We start from the raw sequence: 24440 nt of genomic DNA, 5'->3' as shown, positions 1-24440 counted from the left end.
GTACATTCCTGAATGGCTGTCCTCAGTCCAGGCAGCTTGCTACTGAACTCTCCAGTTCCAACGAAGAGCAGCAGGCTTGGGGCATAGATCAGCATCCTGGATACTTTGCTTCTTATTTTCTGTCCCTATTGGGCACTACTTTTGTGTTCAATCAGTATAACACCCTCTTCTCCCCTAAACCACAATTGGGATACCTTCTTGTGATGTTTCCCTTTACTATCTAGTTTCCAGATTGAGTGTACTATTTTTTTCTTTATTCCTCATAGGGCTCCACTGAACCAATCAACGATCAATGGTTGCGCTCTAGGCAGGCAGCTTGTACTATATTTAAAATATTGCTGCAGTTTTTTCACGAGTGAGAATTTATGTACACAATTTACATTTGAATGCTATTGATTTGTGTTAGCACAATATTTCTCCCTAACTGACATACAAATTGGTGTTTCCAAGTGCCAGGCATTCAACTACCTGTAGTAACTATTTGCAGTAAGATGCATTACAGAAACCACTTCTTGGGCGGCAGTCATTGCAAAAGTTAATGTAAGTCAATTCTAAAGCCTTATAAATGCCAGCACTGTGTCCTTTATTATTCTAGGATGTTACACTGCATCCAGCTCATGGCAGATGAATACAATGTGATTTTCATGAGTCATCGTTGTCTGTCATAAACAGAGTAGTAATCACTACTGCAAGACAAGATTGCAGAAAGTATTGATATTATTTGAGAAACAGAATGTGATCAAGCAGCTAAATATGATATCATGAAGCATGTGTCCAAGGGGACAGAGTTAAAGTTGCTGAAAGGAATGTGCAACCTTAACTTTGGTTTCAGAGTAGCAGCCGTGTTAGTCTGTATTCACAAAAAGAAAAGGAGGACTTGTGGCACCTTAGAGACTAACAAATTTATTTGAGCATAAGCTTTCATGAGCTACAGCTCACCTCACGAAAGCTTATGCTCAAATAAATTTGTTAGTCTCTAAGGTGCCACGAGTACTCCTTTTCTTTTTGCTTAACTTTGGTATTTCCCCACTTTTGAGTCCTTTTCTGCCTTGTGTCATATTTTTTTCCCTATGGAAAATACAGATATACTGAGAGCGATTTACCAAAAAAATCATTTTTATTAAAAATTCATATTGGTATTCATATTCACAAGTGACGTAAAACCAAACAGATATGATGCAGTGTCTGTTTTAAAAATAAACTGCAACTGAGTCATTGATTTGATTCCACAGGGTTTGAGAGAAACAAGCCAAGAAAATTGTACTGATGTGGTTAGATGGTGAACAAGGTGGGAAAGCCATTGATGGTGCTTTCCTGACTCAGGAGTGGAAGACTGAATGAATGGGTGAAGGATCTTCCATGGGCCAAAGCTTTCAAACAACACTGTTCATTATCCCTTCCTCCTCCTTCCAAGAGACAGTTGAACTACCAATAAAATAAAGGTTATTAAATATAGCAATATCCCATGTACTGATCTGGTTAAGGGCCCCATCAATATTTCCATCATAGAAAGATATATTCAGGGGTTTATAATTTAATTGTGCAAATTCATTCCATCATGAATTTCAGCTCACTGCTTCTCAGCCCTACAGAGAGTTCAACAGCAAACTTAACTCAGCTTTAAAAAGTTCAATTTTAACAGTAATATTTGGCAAGTATTAATCCGTAATTTTGACTCATTGGTTCTGCAAGTGGGGGGGGGGGCAAGAGGAAGACATTAACAATGAAATTATTATTTTTTTAAACAAATCAATCATCTTCTACACATGTTGAGGTGAAGCTTTTCATCTGAAATAAAAAAAAATTCATTTATGAAGTTGGTGCATATCTATAACAACCACATTCACACTATCAAGTCAACTGCCTAAGTGCTCTTACTTAGTTCCGGGCCCCAAAAGCCAGAACAGCTCAAAAAGGAGGAAGGGTAGTAGGTGTGAAGGATCATTTTTTTCCCAATATAATCTTAAGAAAAAGGTTTGGGGCCAAATCCCATAGTCCTTAGGCAGTCAAAATGCCTGCTGAAGTCAACTGTATATTGACTAAAGACAACAGAATTTGTTTCTAATGCCTTTAAAATACAAAATAAATGACAAACTGTAAACAAAAACCAACCTCCTTTCCACACTGTTGAAATAGCAAGTAGTTGACAAACTCACACAAGCAAAGACTTAGATTTATGGCTCTGCTGAAAACTCCATATTTTCCCCACCTTGTTGTGGCAACATACTGTACAGATTTTAAACTATACTGCAGTACCTAGTCCACTGGTTTCATCTGTATGTAAACCTACCCGAATGAAATTCATATTTATTCATTCCCTTAAGTACTACCTTGAGACATTTAATACACATGTAAAAACACCTCTGCTAGGTTTGGATGAAATTCACCATGGTGCAGAAGGCCAGCATGAGGTCTATGCACCACTATTTTGAGAGCTAAAGTGGGACTTCCATGGGATTTAGGTTGTCGACAGGCCTTGTGCAGGTCCTCTGTACAGGGCTGACTTTCACCCTTAGAGAGCAGCATCCACAAACCTCCAGCACAGAGATGTGGCTGCACCACCTCAGGTACCATATTACTCTACAAATGTCCAGCAAGAGACTGGACTGCATTAGCTCCTCTGTACTATCTGGGCACCTTCAAAGATGAGCCATGCCTGCAAGACACTCCGTGTGTCAGAAGCCAGTTAAAGGCTGTATGTCTTGGGAAGAGGTGTCGTTTTTTAAGATAGAAATAAAAATAATTGTCGTTTTAGAAATCTATATGGAAAAAATATTTTTCTTAAAAAAAAAACAAAACCAAATCCAACAACACTAACTTCCAAGTTTAATCACACATCCTGGCTGCCATCCTGGATGTTGAGTCCACAGAAGCAGATAGTGCAGGATCATCACAGAAAAAGATGCTGTCCAGGAACAGCTTTTGACCCCAGAGGACGGGAACTCAACCAATCCACAATGACAAGAGAAGATCTTGTCCCTCCTACCTCTGACCCAGTGTGTCCAACAGCAGCAAATGTAGCTCTTTTGAGAGAAGAGTCCAGTCGGTCCCTATTTCATTGGATGATGCCATCTTGTTGCCCATTCTGGGCCACATGGCTGGGGTCAGCAGTTACCGAAGGATTGGGTGTATTACTTTGCAGGAATCGACGGAAGTCCTTGATCATGGGGCGTAAGATCTGGATGAGGGCACTCAGAGCAGCCTGGGTCCCTTCCATAGCCTGCGCCTGACGCTCTTGTGCGCATGCCTGCACCTCCTGAGAGCGACGGATCATCTGCAGCAGGTCATTTTGCTGTTCCAAGTGCTGGGCGATCTCCTTCACATGTAGGTTGGTCACTCGCTGCTCCTGCAGGAGCTTGGCTGAATTTAGGGCAATTCGGCTCTTCAGCTCCTGGGGTTTCATGGATGCCTCAGCTTGATGTGCCATCATCTCCAAGGGTGCTTCAGCAGTAACAGTTGTGGGAGCCTCTGTCGTGCAGTACTCCACCACTCCATCCTCCAGACTGTGGTAAGTTGTCTCTGCAGGAACTAGGCACAAATAAAAAGAGAAGTCAGAGGCTGTAGCTCTTTGGGTGAATGTCTACAGCAGGGGTTCTCAACCTTTTTCTTTGTGAGGCCCCCCCAACATGCTATAAAAACTCCATGGCCCCACCTGTGTCACAATAACAGGGTAGCAACAGGGCAACTGCCTGGGGCCCCAAACCACAGGAGCCTCCACAAAGCTACATTACTCAGGCTTTGGCTTTCTGCCCTGGGCCCCGGTGAGTCTAATGCTGGCCCCACTTGGCAGCCCCCCGAAACCTGCTTGTGGCCCCTCAGGGGGCCTTAGACCCCTGGTTGAGAACCACTGGTCTACAGAACACCACTAACAAATGTAAGTGCCAGGGGTCTAGTGCAGGGGTGGGCAAACTACGGCTCGCAGGCCATGTCCAGCCATCAGACGTTTTAATCTGTCCCTTTAGCTCCTGCTGGGGAGCAGGGTCTGGGGCTTGCCCTGATCCATGCTGCTCCCAGAAGCAAAGGCATGTCCCCACTCCACCTCCTACACGTAGGAGCAGCCAAACGGCTCCGCGTGCTGCCCCCGCCCCAAGTGCCGCCCCCACAGCTCCCATTGGCTGGGAACCGCGGCCAATGGGAGCTGCAGGGGCGGTGCCTGCGGACGGGGCAGCACACAAAGCTGCCTGGCTGCGCCTCTACGTAGGAGCTGGAGGAGGGACATGCTGCTAGTTCCAGGAGCTGCTTGAGGTAAGCACCGCCCAGAGCCTGCACCCCTGACCTCCTTCCGCACCCCAACCCTCTGCCCCAGCCGTGATCCCCCCTCGCGCCCTCTGAGCCCCTCGGTCCCAGCCTGGAGCACCCTCCTGCACCCCAAACCCTTCATCCCCAGCCCCACCCCAGAGCCGGAGCCCTCACTCCCCCCCTCCCCCGCACCCTAAACCCCTGCCCCAGCCCAGAGCCTCCTCCCACACCCTGAACTCCTCATTTCTGGCCCCACCCCAGAGCCTGCACCCCCAGCCAGAGCCCTCACCCCCTCCCACACCCCAACCTCAATTTCGTGAGCATTCATGGCCTGCCATACAATTTCCATACCCAGATGTGGCTCTCAGGCCAAAAAGTTTGCCCACCCCTGCTTTAGTGCCTGCCTAAGGAGAAAACAGAGAAGTATGTGCATGTAGAACACTAAAGAAGAAAGCTAGTCCTACAGAAGACTGATCTTTCCTGATCTGGATCTGTCCCCAGGCCTGTACAGTGCAGGGTCAAAAAGCGTAGGGAATACTACAGTATATACCTAGATACACCACTTCTCAACCCCCAGTTCAAAAGGAGCTGTCCAAGCAACATTAATAAATGGACACAAAGGACAAGTAAGAGATGAAATGGCATTGGTCAGAATGCCTTTGACTGCTCAAGTATCCATTAGAACTTCTCCACAGACCCAGAAATAGGTTTCTAAAGACAGAAGGAATAGAAATGTACTTCCATCTTCCGTAACTCACAAGGGGCTGGGGGATGGAGGAAGCGCTGGGAGTAGCCACAGAAGACAAATCTATTAATCTCAGCCTTTGCACGACAAAATAGGTTTCACTTATTCATCACAGTGTCAAAACAGCTAGGTGCTGCTGTTTCAACTAGCAGATCTCTGAACATCTAAACATCAAAAAAGCTCTGTATAAACTAGCTTAACAAATATATATAGCCAGAGATCTCTGTAGTTTCCTATTTTGCTCCATCCTGACTGAACACCATGAGGATCCATTCAATGGGAAGGAAAGCATAAGAAAGATATCTGAGCAGATAACCATGTTCTGTGAGCTTTTATTCTGGTCTAGAAAGCTCAGTTTTCAAGTTCTTCCTTTCTCTACTAAGCCCCCTTAATCCATCTTTGCTCCCTTTTATGATTTGTTACACCACTCATAAGCCTGAATCAGCTTTAACCACATACAACTATGCATAGCTACTAACCATCCTATGATACAGCCTTACAGTTATCCTCCAGAGGGAGGCTGGGGCAGCCTGTTTGTTGCAAAGGTGCATTGGGATGCCAAGTCCCCAAAAGGCTGTTTGGTTTCCTTGCTCTTAAGACTGACCTTGCTGTCAAACAGGGGTGGCTTTCAGTACCTGCATATCCTGTCCCTCTATAGCACCAGGGCTTATAGGGGTGCCATTTTCACTATATTGTAAAAGATGCCACGGTTTCATTTTGCTGCCCTTTTGAGGAATGGGGGCTGCTCCGCATGGGTACCAGGGCCCCTTCTCACTGTTCATGGGAGAATTGCAGGGACCCCTGTATGGCCTTCTGATCCAGCACCTTCATCAGGGGCAGCACTCACTCTGGGTCAGGGTGACAGTGGTGGTGGAGGCTGCGATGGGTATCTCAGCACCATCCCCGGCAGCGCAGTCCCCAGTAGGCAGACTGATGATGGTGGCTTCTCCCAGCAGGTTGCAGATGCGCTGTTGCATGGGGGTGAGTATGACAGGGGTGGCTGTGGCACCAGTAGGGTCCTCGCCGTCCTGGCCCTCGCCGGCTCCATCCTGCCCTATACCGCCTCCTTCCATAGCGGCCCGGACCTGCGCCACCTTGCGCCGCACCTCTGTCTTGAGGTCTGACCACTTCTTCTTGACCTCCGGCAGCTCGCGGCGGCAGGTGGCCACGGCGTTGACACGGCGCAAGATGTCGTGCCAGGCGGCGGCCTTGGTGGCCAGCGGGACCCCCGCGTTGAAGTGGTTGATGAGCAGGTGCTTGCCCCGCTCCAGCTCCTCCACGATGATCTCCACCTCCCGCTCCGAGAAGTTCATCTTACGCTTCTTCGCTGGGGGGGGCAGGGGCGATGCCATTGCCATGGGGTAACGGGGCTGAGGGTGAGATGGGGCTGGGGGGAGCCACTCCTGCGGGGGAGATGGGAGCTCAGAAGGTCTGACAGGGGGTGGGGGGAGGGGGGCAAAGTGCCCTAGAGGGGGGTTGGAAGGGCAGGAGGCCTGAGAGGAACGGGGCTGGGGGCCTGACAGGGAGCTGGGGGCCCAAAAGGGCCCTAGAGGAGCCTGGAAGGGCAGGAGACCTTAGAGGACCGGGGGGGGACCAGAGGGGGTGGAGGAGGGCTACTAGGGGCCCTGAGAGGGACTTGGGGCCTAACGGAGGCAGAGGAGGGGTGGGACCCAGGGGCCCCGAAGACCTAACAGAGTCTGGTGATCTATAGGGCCAGGAAAAATGGGGGGGCCCCAAGGGGCCTCACGGGCCCTTGGGCGCTACCCCCTTCAATAGCGAAAGATACGCAAATTGCGTACCGCGGCCACCCAGCAGGCCCCGCTAAACGGCCTCCACCCTGCGGCAGTGGCGTAATGGCTTCCAGAATCAGCCCCTTTCCTGCCTCGGCCCATTGGGCCCCCTGCTTGCCTGTCAGACATGGGTCTCACCTCCCACCGCCAGCGCCATAATCCTATTGGTCAAAGGTGCTGCTTGTCAGGAGTAGGCACCGCCTTCCCTCAGCGCCGTTCCAAGCCGCAGGCTGGCATGCTGCCTGTCAAAACGTGTTCCCGCCTCCAGGGGCCTCCGCCATAGTGTATTGGGTGCAGTTCCCGCCAGTCATAGTTAAGTACCCTCTGTTCTACCAGACTATTGGATATATCCTCTGTCTGTCAAGATATAATACGGGCTCAGTCAGTCAGCGTCTCAGCCCATTGGGTCTGTTGTCACCTTACCCCACCTTCCGCTGCGGCTTTACCAATGGGAATCCTCCATCAATTTGAATACCTTCCCAAATCCCAGTTCTGGCGTGGGTGCCTCTGCATTCTGATTGGCTGTGGCGAAGGCGTGCGTGTGACGAAATACAAACGCCCGTGATTTGATTGGCTCAGACGTGGGGGTGCGTGGTGCGTCCGCAGTGCCGTCCTCGCGCCCCCTGCGACTATGCCTTTCCGAATGGCTACAAAAGGGTCACGTGGGCCCTTCGCCTGGCGGCGCGAACCGGAAGCACGTTGTCACTTCCCTTCTGTGGGGGCGGGGGAGTTCCGCCATTTGCCGGCGTTTCGCGAGACGCGGGAGGATGCCGGGTCCGCGGCGCTCTCTGGCGGTGAGCGGCGTGTTGTGCCCGTGCGGCTCCCCTCGGGCAGGAGCCGCGACCCCCGCCTCCGAGGCGGGCGGCCGGTCCCTGTGCGGGGGGCCCGAGCACCGGCGTCTTCACACCCTCTTCCAGAAGCTCGACGTGAACCGGGACGGCGCGCTCTGTGTGCACGACCTGGCGGTGGGGCTGGGGCAGCTGGGGCTGCACCGTACCGAGCGGGATCTGTGGGTGAGTGTGGAGGGCGGGCTGGGCCCGGGAGGGGACCGCACCAGTGTTGGGCGGGGGGAGGGGCCGCCCCGGGGGAATGAAGGGCGGGGGGAGGGGCGGCGGTGGGCGGGGCGGAGGACGACGTACCCCATGGTGACGGAGTGGGGAAGTGTGGGGGAGGGAGCCTGCCCCATGGTGAGTGGCTAGGGAAGGGCAGGGGGATTGCTTCACGCTGAGGGGGGCGGTCTAGGGAGTGACGCGGAAGGAGGGAGTGATGATTGCCTCACGCTGAGGGGGGAGGTCTGTTGAGGGTATGCGCTCAGGTGAGTGACCGAGGAAAAGGGATGATTGCATCATGCTAGCGGGCGGGGGGTGGGGTGGGGTGGGGGTGGGGAGAGCGTGCCCCTGGGTGACTGGGGAAGGGGGGGATTGCATCATGTGGAGGCGGTGCATGCCTTGGGTTGAGTGATGGGCGGGGGGGATTGCATCATGCTAAAGGGGGAGGTTTGGGGGGACGTGCCCCCAAGTGCGTGACTGGGGAAGGGGGGGTGTGCATTGCATCACACTGAGGGGGGGGGAAGCTCTGGGTGTGTAAGTGGAGGAAGTAGACTGCGAAGGGGTTGGCACCACACTGAAGGGGAGTTCTGGGTGGGTGGCCTGCACCGAGAGGGCAGTACCACACCTAAAGAATGCAAGGTCTTTGCGGAGAAGTTGCATTCTGAGGCAGAGCCTAGGCTAGTTTGGGGACTGCAGAGGGAGACAGTTGGGGTCTAACTGAAAACAGTCCATGTGTGTATTTGGGGGGGACTATAGGGACTGATGGATGCAGGGCCTAGAGACGAGTAGGGTTTGGGGTTGTGTGGGAGGCCCTCTGGCACATAAGATAGTGTGAGGTGCATACAGACGGTGGTGGTAATGCTCTTTTCACGCTCAAACCCTTTTTGTTTCTAAGGGGACCCTTTCTCCATGGAGAGTACATCCTGGTTTGACTCTTGAGATTTTACATCCTTAGACAAATGGGGAAGTGTCTGGCTGTAATCCTGACAGAAAGTATTTTTCTAAAATAACTGGCTTACCTGTGTATCTACCCTGCAGCTGCCATTCAATGTCTGCCTACCCCATGCTGATGAGGGGGCACAGCTGTGGCATCTGGTGGATGTTCTAGATACACTGTTACTTGGGAGCAGTGCATGCTGATCCTGTTGTGGAGGTTGCTCCTCCATAAATGTGCCTCTCCAAGCAGCTTTGATTTTGGGGAGTGGAACCTCCCTGCAAGATTAGTCTTGGGAGAGAAGCCCCACAGTTGCATGGCAACACTTAAGCAATATTATCCAATTGTGCTCCTGCCTCTTAGGGATGGCTTCTAGGGAATGCAGGATTGTGTATATGTGAGGAGACACACCTGCACTGCTTTGCTAAGGAGGCTTTCTTATCTCCTAAAGGCAGCCCCATTCACTCTTGACACTGAAACTACAGGAATCTATTTGTCTTACTGTCTGTGAATCTGAATATTTGTAAACTGAACAGAAATTAAGGTTGAAAACATCACTTCAGAAAAAATATATTTTTTTTCTCAACATAAGTATTCAGAAATTCAATCAAGGAGGATCCACTTAGGAAACAATAATAAAGGCATTGGAAAGTATGGCTAGACTCAGATCAGGTCATCTGAACAGCCTTAATTCTGTTCCCTTGTTGACGTTAGCTTTCCTGATGTAAACTCTATACTTAATTTGTAAAATGTTTACATTAAATAGTCTCCAAAGCACTAAATCAGTTTTTGTAATAACTTTAAGGAGTTTGCAGCTTATGGCGGAGGGTATATTACATTCAGCAGAGCTGGTGTATTTGTATAGCTAACATGTGGCATATATCAGATACATATTGCAGCACGTTGACTTTTACATGAGTCTCTGATACTGTGATATTTCACTGTCATGCCACCATCTGTTCATGTAAAACCCATAACTGAGGATACTAAGCTTACAAGGTCTGGTTCTTTAGGTACTGTAGCTGTATCTGATTGTCGCTGGAAGCATTTACCTTTGTGGATCAGTGTAGAGCCCTTGTACTTATTAGTGCTTTTTAGTTTTAAGTGTCCTGCACTGTGTGTGTGTGTGTCCATGTCCCTAAAGAACCCAGACTTCTTGAATTAGTAGTCTATAAATATGATCGGGCAGTGTATAATCTCTGAAAGAGTGAAAGAAATAGTCTAGTAAAATGTATTTAACTTTTGGAGTCTCTTATAAAATGAACACTTGTGTTCTTAAAGTTCTCATGATCCTCAAACTCTTGCTGTGCTCAGGGTAGTGTTATGGAGATTGTTTGGGTGACTTTCATCCTTTTGTTCCTCTAGAATTAGACTCTCTAATGTTTGTGTATGAAAACAATATTCTCACAGGTGTTTTTTTTCCCTAAGTGATATTTTCTTCAACCATAACTTTTTGCCTGAGAATTATACTTTTTTGAAGTAAAGGGAAAGAATTCTTCAGTTACATGAAGACCTTGTCAGCTGCACAGATCCTGTGATGAAACTAACAAGCTGTGCAGGTATTTTGTTTGTGACTGTATCTGTGGGATTCTGTCTCCAATCCGTGATTCTCCGCACTGAGAAGCGTTTAGGTTCTGAAATCTAAGCTTAACATCAAACTATAAACCATCTGCATTTGCCCTCATAAAATGCCTGTCTAGCTGTTCTTCATGGGCACTGAGCTTCTTACTCTCTGGGAGAATTGTGTTGGTTCAAGCAACAGAACATTCTGTGCTCACATCTACATGCCTGGGCAGTTCAGCATGCAGGCCCTTTTCTTCCCTGGCAGCGTTGTTCTATCTGACATCACATTTTCTAAGGTGTGTGTGTGTATGTATGCATCTCACGTGAGATGAAAACCACCATATTGCAGGAAGCCCAGTGAGGAAATGCTCACAGGGGCAGGAATATATGCTTCTAATTGGGAAACAGGCTGTATGAACTCACTTTATCCAGCCTGTTCTTCAGTGAAGGCTCTTTCCTCTGTCAACACTGTCCCTTCACTGGGCTCACTTTCTCTCTCTCTCTCCCTCTTCTCCTGTCATTGCCATGCTTATCTCTATTCACTTTTTCCCCCACTAAAGAGAGTAGCCAAGTCTCTTCTCTCCAAAGCTGGGGCTTTTGGACATTCAGAGTTTATAAAGCGTATGCTAGGGTGTTGCACATTTCATAATTTATCCATTCGGGCAATATGTGCTTAATAAATGCATTAGCTAGGATGCAGAGTTTAAAATGTTGCAAAGCTTTGAGTATGTGAAAACAACCCTTCGGTAGGTCTGGTTGGAATATTTCCATCAAAATATAATTTTAATGAAAAATTGGATAAACTTCTGAGAGAAATGTTTCCTGTTTCCCAGATAGTTTATTAACTAGTCCCCCTCCTTTTCTCATTCTTAAAACTAGCCAGAGGCACCAGTATTCGTCAGGGTCAACTAATTTGGAGTCATGTTAAGGAAATATGTTAAGCGAAAATATTGTAATCCCCATGTCTCCGGACCCATTACCTGATGTCTCAAACTGCTCAAGAAAATTCTACTTGAGCACAAATTCACATTTGTGAAACTTCAGGTGGATTAGCTGTGGTTCAGGCCTTGTCTGCACTATGGGGGGAGATCAATCTAAGTTACGCAACTTCAGCTACTTGAATAATGTAGCTGAAGTCGATGTACTTGGATGGGGTCCACACTACACTATGTCTCTGACGCTTGCGCGTCTCGTTCAGGTAGGGTACAGGAGTTGACGGGAGAGCAATCCGCAGTCGATTTAGCGGGTCTTCATTATCCCCTGTAAGTGTAGACAAGCTCTCGGGCACCTAGCATTCTTCTTTCCTACCATCTGTAATGAGTTGCAGGATTGGAGTACCACTTCAGTTTTTGGGGGGTGGGGGAGAGAATTAGTCTTATGAAGGAAGGCTAGCTTCAACCTTAAATGTGGATTGGACCGATATGTGTGTCTAATGTTAGTGAGTTTACAAACCCACTTGCCTTAATAAATGAGCTGGATTCTTGTAGTAACAACGCTGATCTTTCAGAGTAGCAGCTGTGTATCTGCAAAAAGAAAAGAAGTACTTGTGGCACCTTAGAGACTAACAAATTTATTTGAGCATAAGCTTTCGTGAAGTGAGCTGTAGCTCATGCTCAAATAAATTTGTTAGTCTCTAAGGTGCCACAAGTACTCCTTTTCTTAACACTGATCTTGTGCTGAGTGTGCGCTACAAACATTAGATCAGTGTAGGTTCCTGGGCAATACTCCAACTACCTCAGTTTTCTTTTGATGAAAACTTTCAGGTGCAGAAATTATTGTTGCTGCATAGTATTTTTGGTACAGAATAACTATTGCTTTCTGTTTCAGAGGTGGCTGCATTTCAGTATATGGGGGGAGGGAGTTGCATTACTATGGCATCTTTCTAGATCAAAGTTGCTATGTAAATAATGTGGCCTTATCCCTATGATTACTTTAAAACTATTCAGCCTATATATCACCAAACCACTATTAATGACAGTATCACTAACTGTGTAGGATGATCAAAATACTGGTTTCAGTTATGTTCTACTTTTCTAAATAATAGTTCATTCTCATTGGTTGGTATAAGACAAACCATATACTGTACTTACATCAAAAACTAAGATGTGAATTTAGCAACTAGATGTATATCTACACACATCTATATTTTCACTCACTCATGAAGGATCTCTGAGCTATTAACTGTATAGGGACCACTCCTCTATCACTTGATGGCAGCTACCTCAGGCATAAAGAGCCAGTCATTGTCTGAGCAACACTACAAAAGCTTTATAGGAGAATAGATGAAAAGTAACTTCTCCAATTGAACTACAGAGTGCTCAGATGGGAAACTAGTTTGACTTGCCTGGGTATTATTTTGGCTATTGCACTGGGGTTAAGCTCCCCATATTTAAAAAAAAAAAAAAACTCTATTAAAAAGGCATGTTTTTATTGCTCATTCATTCATATTGCTAACAGTCATTTCTCCTACCAATCATAATCAATTGCAGGGCTGGAGTCTCCTTCCAAAAGTGTGCCTTTGCTGCTGAAATTAAAGCCAATTGAACTAATGAACTGATGGGATTTGTTGGCCAGCCACTTACATGCAGAGTTTGAAGTAATAAATCAGCTTGGTCTGCAGTAGTCTCTTCTGCGATGGTGGAAAACCTCTTCACTTGGACTAACGGATATTTAAGAAACTGAGTCAAGCACGGCTCCTTCTCTTCTCAGCCATGACCATCTGTTTGCCTCTGCTCTCTGTAACTATGATGTCCTCCTTGAGCCTGAGCTTTTTTTTCCTCTTCCCACATCCGTATCAGCAAATCTGCCTGTCATCACCGCAGTGGCACGTTCCCTTTGTGATACTGCTTTAGTTCCACCTGTGTTGAAATCTTCATCTATTTTCATCTCCACTTTCCTTGACTATGGCAACTCTCTCTTCTCTGATCTCGTCAAGTACCAGCTCTCCCGATTCAAGCATGTGAGTTCTGCTCACCTTCTCATGTGCGCAAAGAAACGTGACTGAATTGCTCCAGCCACAAACTCCACTGGTTGCAGCTTGCTTCATGTTCCAGTTTAAAATTGTCTTTGTTTTATAACCCATCATGGACTTTTCCCCAAATGTTCTCAAATAACTTGTCTGTCTCTACTATTGTCTGTGTTAGTCTTTATCATTTGCCTTCTTGACTGTAGCTGCTACCATCCGGAGTAGTCACCTTTAATTTTCTGCCTAATCAATCCTCCCTTTCCTTTCAGATCTTGTTACTAACTTTTAAATTTCTCTGTAATTGTTTAACCTTGCAAAATGTTTTGGGCTACAGTTAGTATTGATACCATAGAAAGCATGAGTATATTGTAAGTAATTTAGAGGTAGAGAAAGCAGGAAAAATTGTATTCTGTTCCAAGTAATAAAACAAAAAAACCCCACACAAATAAACAAAATCTGCCATCAGATGAAGATACCTGTAATAATAAATTTGGTGGGTCCAGTGAATGACAAAGGTCTGTTCAGTCATTCCACTGTTTAAACTGAAAGTATTAAGCACTGGATGATACCAGTAGGTGTTCTTTAATCCAGGCTACACTGTCTCTAAAATCCTGTGTATGTTTGATAAAATATATTTTACTATACATGTTATGAATCTTTCTGTGGCACTTATTACTCATGGGAGAATGCTGTGCCAAAAAGTTCTGTACACAATATTTTAAAATTTTGCATATTTGGTCAAAATAATACAATATAATCACACCTGTTTCAATTATTTTGGCAATTTATTTCAAAACACGTGTCTCTACTCCTGAGGGAAACTTTTTTGTTGTCTCTAACAATAGACACAACAAAAAAGTTTCCCCCAGGAGTAGTGTTCAAGAACCCAGATTGTGTTTTGCTGTTATGCTTTTGTTGGGCACCTCAGTCTTGGTGTGTCACACATGCCAGCCAGGCACATCTTGAGGGGGGAAAATTTTGCCCCTCGAGTCTCTCACCCACACCCCCTCTCTCCCTGAGCCCAACCCAGCTTCTAATATAATTAATTCTGCGCAAATTCTGCCTTCCATAGTGGGGCAGAATTTCCACAGGAGTAACTGAGTGAGTTTTGAGGCATGTGTAACCTATTCATTCAACATTAACTTGACTAAGGGTTTTGCAATATGCATGAATTCAAACAAATTACAAATTGTTTCCTTTTAAAATGGCGGACTATAGTCTTTTGCTTGCTTTGAGATATTTACCAACAGTTCACTAACCATCCTGGGGGAGTATTGTGGATGTTCTGCATCAGTTCTGAGAGCAGCTTTTCATGTCCATGAAATTGTTCTCAAGCCAAGCTTAGCTTAGCACCTTTGACAGAGGTGGGCAAATTACAGCCCGGGAGGCTAGTCCCTGGCCCCTCCCCTGCTGTTCTCCCTTCCACGCCGTCGCACGGGCAGTGGGGCTGTGAGCTCCTGCTGCTCTGAGCAGCAGGGTAAGGGGGCAGCAGTGGTGCATGCGACGGTGGGGGGGTTAGGTAGGGGGCAGGGGTTAGGCTGTTTGGGGGGCACAGCCTTCCCTATCTGGCCCTCCATACAGTTTCGCACCCTGATGTGGCCCTCGGGCCAAAAAGTTTGCCCACCCCTGACCTTTGAGTATAACCTTCCTTGACCTGGTAAGCAAATAGGAATACATTAGACGATCGCTAGGGAGTGGAGTATCTCTTCTCGTGTTGGTGGGTGGCTTGATGAAATCTCTGCTCTTTTCTCATGTACCAGGACATCATGGCACCAGTTCTGTAGGCAGGTGGGCCGGAGTTGTTCTAGCTGTAAATGGTATTCAGAAGCTTTGTGCGGAGTAGATGAAATGCAAAACTCATACCGTGTTCCTCAGTTTAGGACCAAAATAAACACTTGATAATCAATCCAGAGTTCTTCACTGCCACAGCAAAACCTCCTTGCAGATGAGAAATGTGCTGATTGGCCTTGGGACAGGCAAATCTTCCAGTTTTGGGGTCATTCTATTAAAAGATTTGGTCAGTAGCCATGCAAGACAGGAACTGTGCTAGAGGGTTGGATTGTGAGAGTGCCTGTATCTGGGGAACTGCTTGGCATGTTCACTGTCTACGTTGGTCACTCTGCCCTGACCCACAGAGCCAATGAGAAATTCAGTTGGGATGTAATGGGGATCGTCAATACTTAGGGCTCACTTAATATTGGTGAAAAACTTGAGCTGCGCTTCTTGAGCTCAGTGCTGGCCACCCGCAGGTTCATCTTTGTTGCTAGAGGTATAAAATACTGCAACATATGGCAAGCTATGCATTGTTGCTGAGAGTAGCCGGGGGAGAACTTTTAAATGCATATATAGCAATTCCCCACCCCTCCTTGCCTAGTTAAATAAGCAGAGCACTTGGCACTCCAAGCAACATATGCAGTACCTGGTGTCTTATGCTGGGATATCAAGGGGGGGTCAGATGTCCTGTCTTATTTGGACATGTGATCCTGGAACATTCTTTCAGTTAAATAGATTGCTTGGTAGTCTGCACTTCCAGCAAACTGGAGAAGGCAGATGATGCTTATCAGGTGTCTTAAGCTGGAAGAAGCCTCTGCATTAGGTCCGGCCTGACCTTTGTGGGATGCAGAAGTAGCAATGACTCTTACATATGTGTGTGTTTGTTTGTTTTTTTTTTTTTTTAATGTAAATAGCATGAAATGAGGGAATGTCACTTGTAGAGATGTATTCTGTGTGTTACTGAGATGTTTTATTCCTGGTGGATAAAGCATGTTCTGGCTTCTCTACCAAATGAGGCAACTGCAGAGACTTGCTGCAAGTACAACCTACAAAAGGAAACGATAGATCACAAGCAGCTACAGAATCAAAAACACGTGGCCTTATTCTATAGCCAATGGCATTGACCATGCCACGTGGGCATTGTTGGGTTTTTAGGACCTACTCCATGGAATAATGAATAATTGGTGAGGAGAACTGGGCAAACTAGCCCCAATGTCTGCTTTTGGGAAACTGCCTCTCCTAGTCCTGGCTTCAAGTAAGGACTGATACAGGGAGTGGTGGTAGGAAACAAAATACTTATCAGAAATAAAGGTAGGCAAGAGCCCAAGATACAGGGCCACCCATTGGTACTCTTTCAATTAGGAAAAATAAATGAAAATAAAAAGTCAAGAACCTGCCTAAAAGTAAAACAGACTCCTAAATGGTTGAAATAGCTCTAAAACCATTTCAGTAAGGATTTGAGCTCTTATTCAGAGTAAGTTTCACAAAATGGTGAGAGTTGGAGATCCATGCTGCCTATTTAGTATATTATAGCATCCAGGGTCAGCCTCACATGTTGCAGGTTAATATTTTACTGATGTCACCATTCACTGATTGTGCAGTCTCACTACAGTTGATGTCCACTGGCATGAACACAGCTGAAAGTTTGGGAAGTGTAGCATCTTTTCCCCCACATTGAAGCTCAGAAGTAGATAAGGTAACTGCAATCTACCCCCAGATCAGCAGGAATGTAAATGATGAAGTTTTTTCAAAGTTATCCATGGGCTAAAGCAAGTCACATGACCGCTTCTGACCGCTATAGTGAGTTTCAGAAAAGGGTTCTGCAGTAGGAGCTCTAATCTGTTAGATTACGAGACACATGGGATGGCAGGATCCTTTGGTATCTGCATTGGACTAAATACATTTCCCTAAATGCTGCAGATTTTAGGAAGATCAGGACCTGTGCATTATTGCACCTCAGGAGCTGTGGGGGAATAAGCTTGTGGCTCAGGACTAGAGGGAGAAAATAACTTGATAGCTATGTTCCTGGGATTTAACCCACTACAGTTTGTAAGTGGGAGTAGTCTGGGGTTTTAAGTTATTTGTTACTGGAGCAGGGGAGAGAACACAATTTTAATCTTGCATTGTTTAGTCTGCCCAGTCTCCTATCCACACTCATTACTCCTCACGTGATTTGTATGACCTTACTGAGTACTCACTGTTCAGTGACCCTGACAGGCTCTATGTACCAACCCCCCTCATCTGCATTCTTCATACCCTTGTGTTTGGCACAGGCTCCCAGTTGATGATTTGCAATTATTTATCACCTGGAATGATTCATTTGAAATTTTAAAAAGAATTTATACCACAGAGTACCTTTCTGTACCTTTCTTTACAGGTATGTAGCAAGGGGACCAGTGTAGCATTTACGACACTGTGCCTTATATCAGCTTAATGCATTACTACAGCTGACTGTTAAGTGTTTTTTGTACCGCCCAGTTTAATTGCCCAAGAAGTAATGGCCAGAATGTCTGGTTTTGACTGCCTGATACAAGAAGCACTGCAGGCTGTATTTCAGCTCTGTCTCTGAAAAGTTCACATACTCAATCCTGTTAATTTTTCCAACAATTTCAATTCTAAAAGGTTGAGGATGACAAACAGTGTAACTTCTCCTACGCTGAGACGCACAGGGCTAATGCAGTATCACGGGGTTGCTTATTTGTAGCCAGTGCTTGTCCTCAGCTGAGTGTTTCGAATGGAGCTTTGAAATAAGATGGGTCACTGTTCATTCCTGCAGGGTCACTTGGGGAACTGGAGATGGGGGCTACTGTGGCTTCTAGCTCCTGGTGACTGCAGGAGGGTGAAAGATGCCATAACAAGCAATCCAGTCTGCAGCTCCCTTTTTTCCACCCCTCACATTCTTGCAATATTAGCTAGCTGGGTCAATGAGTTCTCACTGAAACATCCTGCGAACTTCCTCAGTGAGGAAGATGTTTTAAAAAACAGCGTGAAAAGGCAAATTCTCTGAGACTGAAGTTAACTCTCTATGGTTGTGTGGGTGGAAAGGGAAGGTGATTCATCTGGCACCCATCTGTGTGGGAAACAATAGGTCAAAGGGTTTCAAACTTTCATAGTGGGGGCCCAGTCTTAATAAATGGCTTACAAGTCACCTCTTTTTCTCCACCCTCATCACTTTCTTGTTGCAGAACATTCCTGTGGCAACTACAGTGATCACTCCCATGGCAAAGTAATATTGAGGAAACTATTGTATTTTTAACTTTTGTGTCCTAATTTAAAAATAACCTAACCCTGCTCTTCCTTTCATCTTCCCCCTCCTGTCTGTACTGCTTTCTGTCCCCTGGGCAGAGTGCCTGGCTGCCTTACCACCTTCTGCCCTGGACATTCCAGTCCCACTGGTGGCTCTGGTTCCTGAGGCTGCTCCTGTAGCAGTGACCCCCTAATAGAGGCAGCTAGGTTGGCTGCTTTTCATTTCCAGTTGCTTAAAGAGGCCCCTCCAGCTGCTTCTCTCCATGAGGAGCCTGGACTGCGGACCTGTGGAAACAGCTGGAAACAAGGAGCACCAACATATGACTAGGCCACTTTCAGGGGACCATCAGCCTGGACTTCAGTTTGGGCATAGGTATAGCTAATGGGTAAACATGGACCTCTGGCCAGTCTTGTCTTCAATATATACTGCCATGGTCAGTTTCAGTATGTGGCTCTTAGTTCTCTTCTGAGATGCACACATCAGGTTGGTGTCAATATTTGTTGCATATCTGAGTGGATTATAGAAAGTGTCTGTCACTTTTTGGCACCTTGGGTAGAGCGGTGTTTTTGTTGAAGTCCCCAGTGCTATATGCAAATATCTTGGTGCCAGCAAATATCTTGGTGCCAGCTGAACCTGTAAACATCCTGCCCTTTAACTGGCTTTATTTTTGTAACCCTAATATGAGGTTTTCTTCACTTGATATGAACAAAACTTTCTTCTGTTAAATATGGATTAGAAAAATCTACCTATGCATACAGCAGTCGATAGATTTAGTGCAGTGAAAGAATTCCAACAAGGCCTGATTTACTAAAAGGATGAAACCCAAAGGGGTTTGGCTAGATTTCTACCCCAGAGCAATAATGTCATCCCTTGCACAAGACCAGCAGTGTGCCTAGCTCTGCACTAACATAGGAAGATACAGTCCCTGCCAAGAATTTTACAGCCTATCTTCAGCAGGAAACAATGGAAATACTGGTGTTTAACTTTGTCTGTATGAATGGGCCTTGCTGAACAGCAAATCAGAACTAGAAGCCCACTGTCCTCACATCTTCTCTTGCAGGCTTAGACATTAACAGGAAGGTTGGTTTGCAAGAACTGTTACTCAGTTACTCCAGCCAGGTTTGTCCACCTTAAACTCTTCCCTCCCCCCCCCCCCCCCCCAAAAAAAAAAATAGTTCATTGCTTGGGCTGAGAGAGTGTGAGGAACTTTGACCTAAAAGGAAAATTTAAGGAATTTAAAACGGGTCTGAGATGGAATGATTCTTTCAGTTTATGTTTATAAATTTGTCATTGCGGTATTACTCTGTCAGCGAAACCTGCAGCTCGGATTTTTACAATGTCCGAGGCCTAAAGAATGGTCTAACTTTTGTGGCAGTACAATGCTAATATTTTAAATGGCTGTATATAATCTCCCTACTTTCTTTTAACTTGTCTGTTGGAACAGTTATTGGGTACCTTTCCCAGCTGTGAGGAAGAGGTCTGTGTAAGCCTGAAGGCTCATCTCGTGCTCTCTTCTGCCGCCCCCCCCCCCCCCCCAACATCACTAATCATGACTACAACCAGACTGCTTAGTCAAGGCATTACCAAAAAAAGTATTCTTCCTGCTCCCACTTTTTTCCCCTTAGACTGTTCTGGGTAGATTAAATCCAAACCACAATTTTCTTGTGCCATTCTTTGACTGTGGTAGGTGTGTAGTTTTCCCAGCAAATTCATACTTTGTATCACTTCCTCTTTACTTCCTAACCTCTCTCTCCTGGTCTCCTTTAACGCAGAGCCAGTAAAAAAAAAAAAAAAAAAAAAATCACTTAGCAAGGGGATGCTGTGAAGTCACAAGGCCTGTACATTGCACTTGAGACTCGGCAGATATGCTTGTAATGTGAAGTCTCCTGTACACATGGAGAAGACCAGCTTCAGACTTGAGCTTTTCTTCCACTTTGCTGCATGATCGTACATGACTTGAATTATTACATAAGTGATTAAGTTGACTTGTAATGTTCATAAATACATAGGTGTATGCACATCCTTACAAGCTGATCTGCAAAATAACTTGCCATTTCTTACAGCTTATAACTGCTTTGCAAACTTTTGCTGCTAGTTTCACACAGAGCATCTGCAGAATTGTATAACTTCCTGGGCTGTAAATGACGCTAGTCCTAATAAGGTAAAACGCTGAAGATAGATCACCACAATGGAAAATCAACTACATACAATAAGCAACTTTCCCTCCTCCCTAGGAGGTTTCCAGGATTATTCTCCCCAAATCCATTCTTCCTTTGTCCGGCATTATCTTTGGCTATGCTAACAATTTTCCAGGATCCAGAGGATAACACTTTAATGTGCATTAAATAAAGAGCTGCAACAACTCATCTTTAATACAGCCAGGCCACTTAAATCAAGATGAAGCATAGCATGCTGGGACCTATAATCTGAGTCACATTCCCATATTAATACTTTTGTAGTGGCTTTCATCTGAAGATATCAGACCATTTTGCAGTTCAGAATAGAAACCAGAAATCTCTCTTCCCAATCCCCTGCTGTATCCACTAGACCAGGGATAGTAAATAGGCGGACTGTGGGCCAAATCCAGACCACCACACGCTTTTGAACAGACCTCGAAACCTTTTTATTTTACTTTATTATAATCATTCTTGGTGTTTTGTTGTTTTCTCTGGAGTCTGGACCTTTACCAAAAAAAAAAAATAGACTATCCTCACACTAGACCATGCATCCTCTCATAGGACCATTTAAAGGCCACATCATAGAACTCTGGCTGAATTTGACTAGCAGGCTGCACTTTAACCCGCATGTTAAAGCCTGTGGAAAGAGAAGTAGCCATGAAGGCTTTGTAAATATGTCATGGTATCCTAGTTAAAGCCACATGCCTGAAGAGTAATGCAGCACCAAGTAGCTAGTGTACTACGGATGAGACTATTATAGTCTAGCTGCATGCCCCCCTTCCTTTAGAACAGTGGCTCTCAACCTTTCCAGACTACCGTACCCCTTTAGAGAGTCTGATTTGTCTTGTGTACCCCAAGTTTTACTTCACTTAAAAACGTACAAAATTAGTCATAAAAATAAGTGTCACAGCACACTATTACTGAAATATTGCTTACTTTCTCATTTTTACCATATTTGGAATATAAATATTGTACTTACCTTTCAGAGTATAGAATACAGAGCAATAAAAACAAATCATCGTCTATGAAATCTTAGTTTGTGCTGACTTTGCTTTTTATGTAGCCTGTTGTAAAACTAGGCAAATCTAGATGACTTGATGTCCCCATCCCCGTCCCCCCGGAAGACCTCTGACTACCTCCAGGGGTACACATACCCCTGGTTGAGAACCGCTGCTTCACAGGTCAATTCAGTTGTGGCTAAGGACCACAGGTCTCTAAGCTTATAAAGAGCCGTCTGCTCTACTAACAAAGGATATAGATTCAGCCACAGCTGCTGAGTCATCATCAGGTATGTGTGATTCCTGTCCTCCTTTTCCGGTTTCTGTATGATAAAGTAACCATGTCAAGGTTGTGGTTTAGATGCCCAGAGCCGGCGTGTGGTGTGTCTTTTTTTTTTTTTTTTAAATATAGTCCTCTCCAACCCTCTTGGTACCTGGCTAATCCAGCCTCATTCTGCGGGCCTCAGTCAGCACTTCTCTGCAGGGCTATCTGGCTGCATGCAAAGAAATCGTCTGGTTGCGCACACGTCTATTGGGCTAAGATTGCTGGTTTGAATAATGCACACGTTAGTGTCGGGAGAGGTGATTGGCTGGGCACTGCTGCAGTGAGAATGCAGGCTGGATACTCAGGGTTTCGGCTCACTTGATGCGCGTTAGATGAGACAGGGAGAGCCTAGGTTAATTGGTAGCTTTGAGCAGCTTCCCAGAGTGAAAGGGTCCATTTTAGCTTTCATATTAAGCTCAGCATCTTGGCTTTTCTGTCCAGGCTTCCTCTAAAGCTCAATATCTTGGGTTCTCCGTGCCAGCGCTCTTGAGCTTTGTCTGTTGCCACCAGCTCTGAAGCTCTTGTACAGTGAACTGCTTATCAGGCCAGGCACGACAGCAGTAGCAGCAATTTCAAAAGGCAGGAATCAGCGGCAGGAATAGTCTGTAAAGCAACCGAACCCTCTGGAGTTGCCGGCTTGAATCTCTTTCTGGCTGCTGTGCGGAACGGATTCCCAGTTTGGAGGGCTTGGTATTGCAGTCACATCCTTGGCAGCAGGCATTCACTGATTGCAGGGTTTCTTTGACTGGGACTTTGACTGGAGTAGCAATGCTGCAGACCCTCTGGCGTTTTCTGTCCAACCTGTTTACCAGGGCCGTATGCCAAGGTCCCGCAGAAGGAAAAGAGAATGAGGCCAGAGAGACGACCCCAATTCCAGACCCAGGGGACCAGGGGCCAAACCTGTTGGGGAAGCCACAGGACAGAGGGGCTGATCCCACTGAAAGGAGACCAAGTATCTTACTGGTGGTTGGACCCGCAGAGCATTTTCCAAAGGTAACGGCGCTTCTGAGTTCCTGAATAGGGGCTGGCTTGCACTGGGTTGCACGTGCCTGGCCTACTGGAACAAAGGGTGTTGGGGGAGATGAGGGAGTGTGAAAATGGAGTTCCCTGAAGGGAGGGATGATGTGGGTGGTGGGAGGGGGGCTGGCAAGGAGGGAGAGTGATTCTGGGTGTGGGCTTGCTAGAAGTGTAAGTGTGTGGCAGGAGAAGGGAGATGGGGAAGCCTCTATCAGGGAAGAGGTGTAATGAGCTGCCAGTAGTTCCCTCTCGCCCGCCCTCCCCCCCGCCCCCCCCAATCACAAAATATTTTGAGGGCTGACCTCTCCAGGGAAACTGCTTTGGGAGCAAGATGAAATATTGGAGCCCAAAGGTTCCTTGGCAACTGAAAGAGGAGGCTTAGTTTGAGAAGGCAAGGAACAGTAATATGGGCTAATAGTGGTGTTTATGTACCTCCACACCTGCACTGGGGACTGGTTAAGGGTTAAGAAATAGTCTAGTAATTTGGCGAGGTGGGGCGATGCCTCGGGAGATGCAAGAGAAACCAGGGTATTTTGAGCAAGCAAGAGCCTGACAGCATTAGCTAAATGGCGCACAGAGCTGGAGTCTGTCAGAGGCAGGAGGATTTACACCTTGGAAATGAAGAACAGTTTCCCAGGAGAGGATAGGGAAGGGACACTGGAACTGGAATGAAGACTGAAACTTCCGAGGAGGGGGAGAGTGGGCTTGGGGGGCAAGTACAAATACAATAGATACAAGGAATCTCCTTTTGTTCTCCATCTGGGGCAGCTAGACAAAGGCGGTTGAGCAGTATGTTAATGTACAGTAGCCTGGGATCATGTGACAGAATGGGCTGGGTCCGATTTTACTTGTAGAAGTTAATGTGGCGGTGGGGAGAGAAGAGCAGTGATTACATACGGTTTGTTACAAAGGGAGTGGCTGGGGAAAAGGGGGGCAGCCAGGTACAACCTCTCCAAGTGATGGGAGCAGGGGAAGGGAAGAATGTTGAGACAGATGGAAGGGGGGGTCCAGCAGGGATAATGATAGGTGGCTTTCAAGGTCCAGTTTACCAGGCAGGGAACTAGGTATAGATGCTGTTGTAAAAGCCTTCCGTGTTCTTGTAACTGGGGTGAACAGGCTGGGATTATGTGGTGGAGGCGATTGTAATCTTTTCTGCCTTGGATTGAAGCAAGCAGGGCTGAATTTGTGGCTCTGGTTCCACTGGATGGGGACCGTCCCTACTTGGGCCTGACTGAGAGAGCTGCAGGGACTTATTCGTCTTTGCTGGTTGTCCAGTGATGGGACCTGGGTACCCTTTTGAAAGGATGAATGGAGAGAAGATAGGAAGGGGATGGACAGAGAAGCCACTGACAAGTTAAAGCAGGCTGTGAGGGGAAGCCTGGAATGAGTGGGGTTAAAGATCTGTAGTGTATCTTCTAAGGGAATAATGGGTCCTCTGCCTATGAGAGGATCAATGTACCCTTTTTGAGAGTGGGGGTGAAGCTGAGGTCTGTTTCATTCCTTCCCTGTCTGACACATTCCCATGACCTTGGGAGGCTGCTTCCTGACAGTGGGGAGAGAATTAACTCAATCTTGAAATCTGTGGGAGAGTGGGGATGGGGAGAGCCTAGCTCAGCAC

The 24440-nt window shown here is 46.4% G+C and overlaps 2 protein-coding genes across 9 annotated transcripts in view; one reads left to right on the top strand and one right to left on the bottom strand.

Annotated features, from left to right (window-relative positions):
• Positions 1–1152: 1152 nt before the first annotated feature.
• NAIF1 (nuclear apoptosis inducing factor 1) lies at positions 1153–6342 on the bottom strand. 2 transcript variants are annotated; one of them, XR_012642126.1, is made up of 3 exons: positions 5832–6342; positions 2987–3528; positions 1165–1788 (listed from the first exon to the last, which is right to left on the bottom strand). XR_012642126.1 is itself a non-coding variant. In XM_074973912.1 (2 exons), the coding sequence occupies exons 1-2, from the start codon at positions 6340–6342 to the stop codon at positions 3056–3058; spliced, it is 984 nt and encodes a 327-aa protein (XP_074830013.1). In that variant the 3' UTR covers positions 1153–3055. The 2 variants fall into 2 exon arrangements, 1 of the variants encoding a protein (XP_074830013.1); XM_074973912.1 differs by having other exon boundaries at positions 1153–3528.
• A 1156-nt stretch (positions 6343–7498) lies between these two features.
• The window catches only part of SLC25A25 (solute carrier family 25 member 25), a 35042-nt gene continuing 18100 nt past the window's right edge, over positions 7499–24440 (top strand). For 2 of the 7 annotated variants that reach the window (XM_074973905.1, XM_074973903.1), the window contains exon 1: positions 7499–7787. In XM_074973905.1, coding sequence (XP_074830006.1) covers positions 7542–7787 — 246 coding nt within the window. In that variant the 5' untranslated portion in view covers positions 7499–7541. Of the gene's footprint in view, positions 7788–8035; positions 8090–12832; positions 13280–21634; positions 22799–24440 lie in introns of those variants that run through there. The other 5 variants (XM_074973910.1, XM_074973909.1, XM_074973911.1 and 2 more) reach the window with 5 other exon arrangements.

This window comes from Natator depressus, chromosome 16 (genome assembly GCF_965152275.1).
Source record: "Natator depressus isolate rNatDep1 chromosome 16, rNatDep2.hap1, whole genome shotgun sequence".
Classification (NCBI taxonomy): domain Eukaryota; kingdom Metazoa; phylum Chordata; order Testudines; family Cheloniidae; genus Natator; species Natator depressus.
The sequence above is the reverse complement of the archived record's forward strand: the minus strand, read 5'-3'. Positions and strand labels throughout refer to the sequence as shown.

Bases quoted from the DNA above. Each gene is read 5' to 3' on its own strand.
- NAIF1 (XM_074973912.1), bottom strand. From the start codon at position 6,342: ATGGCAATGGCATCGCCCCTGCCCCCCCCAGCGAAGAAGCGTAAGATG. The intron at 3,529-5,831 runs GTGAGTGCTGCC...ATTTGTGCCTAG, and splicing joins CACTGTCACCCTGACCCAGA to TTCCTGCAGAGACAACTTAC.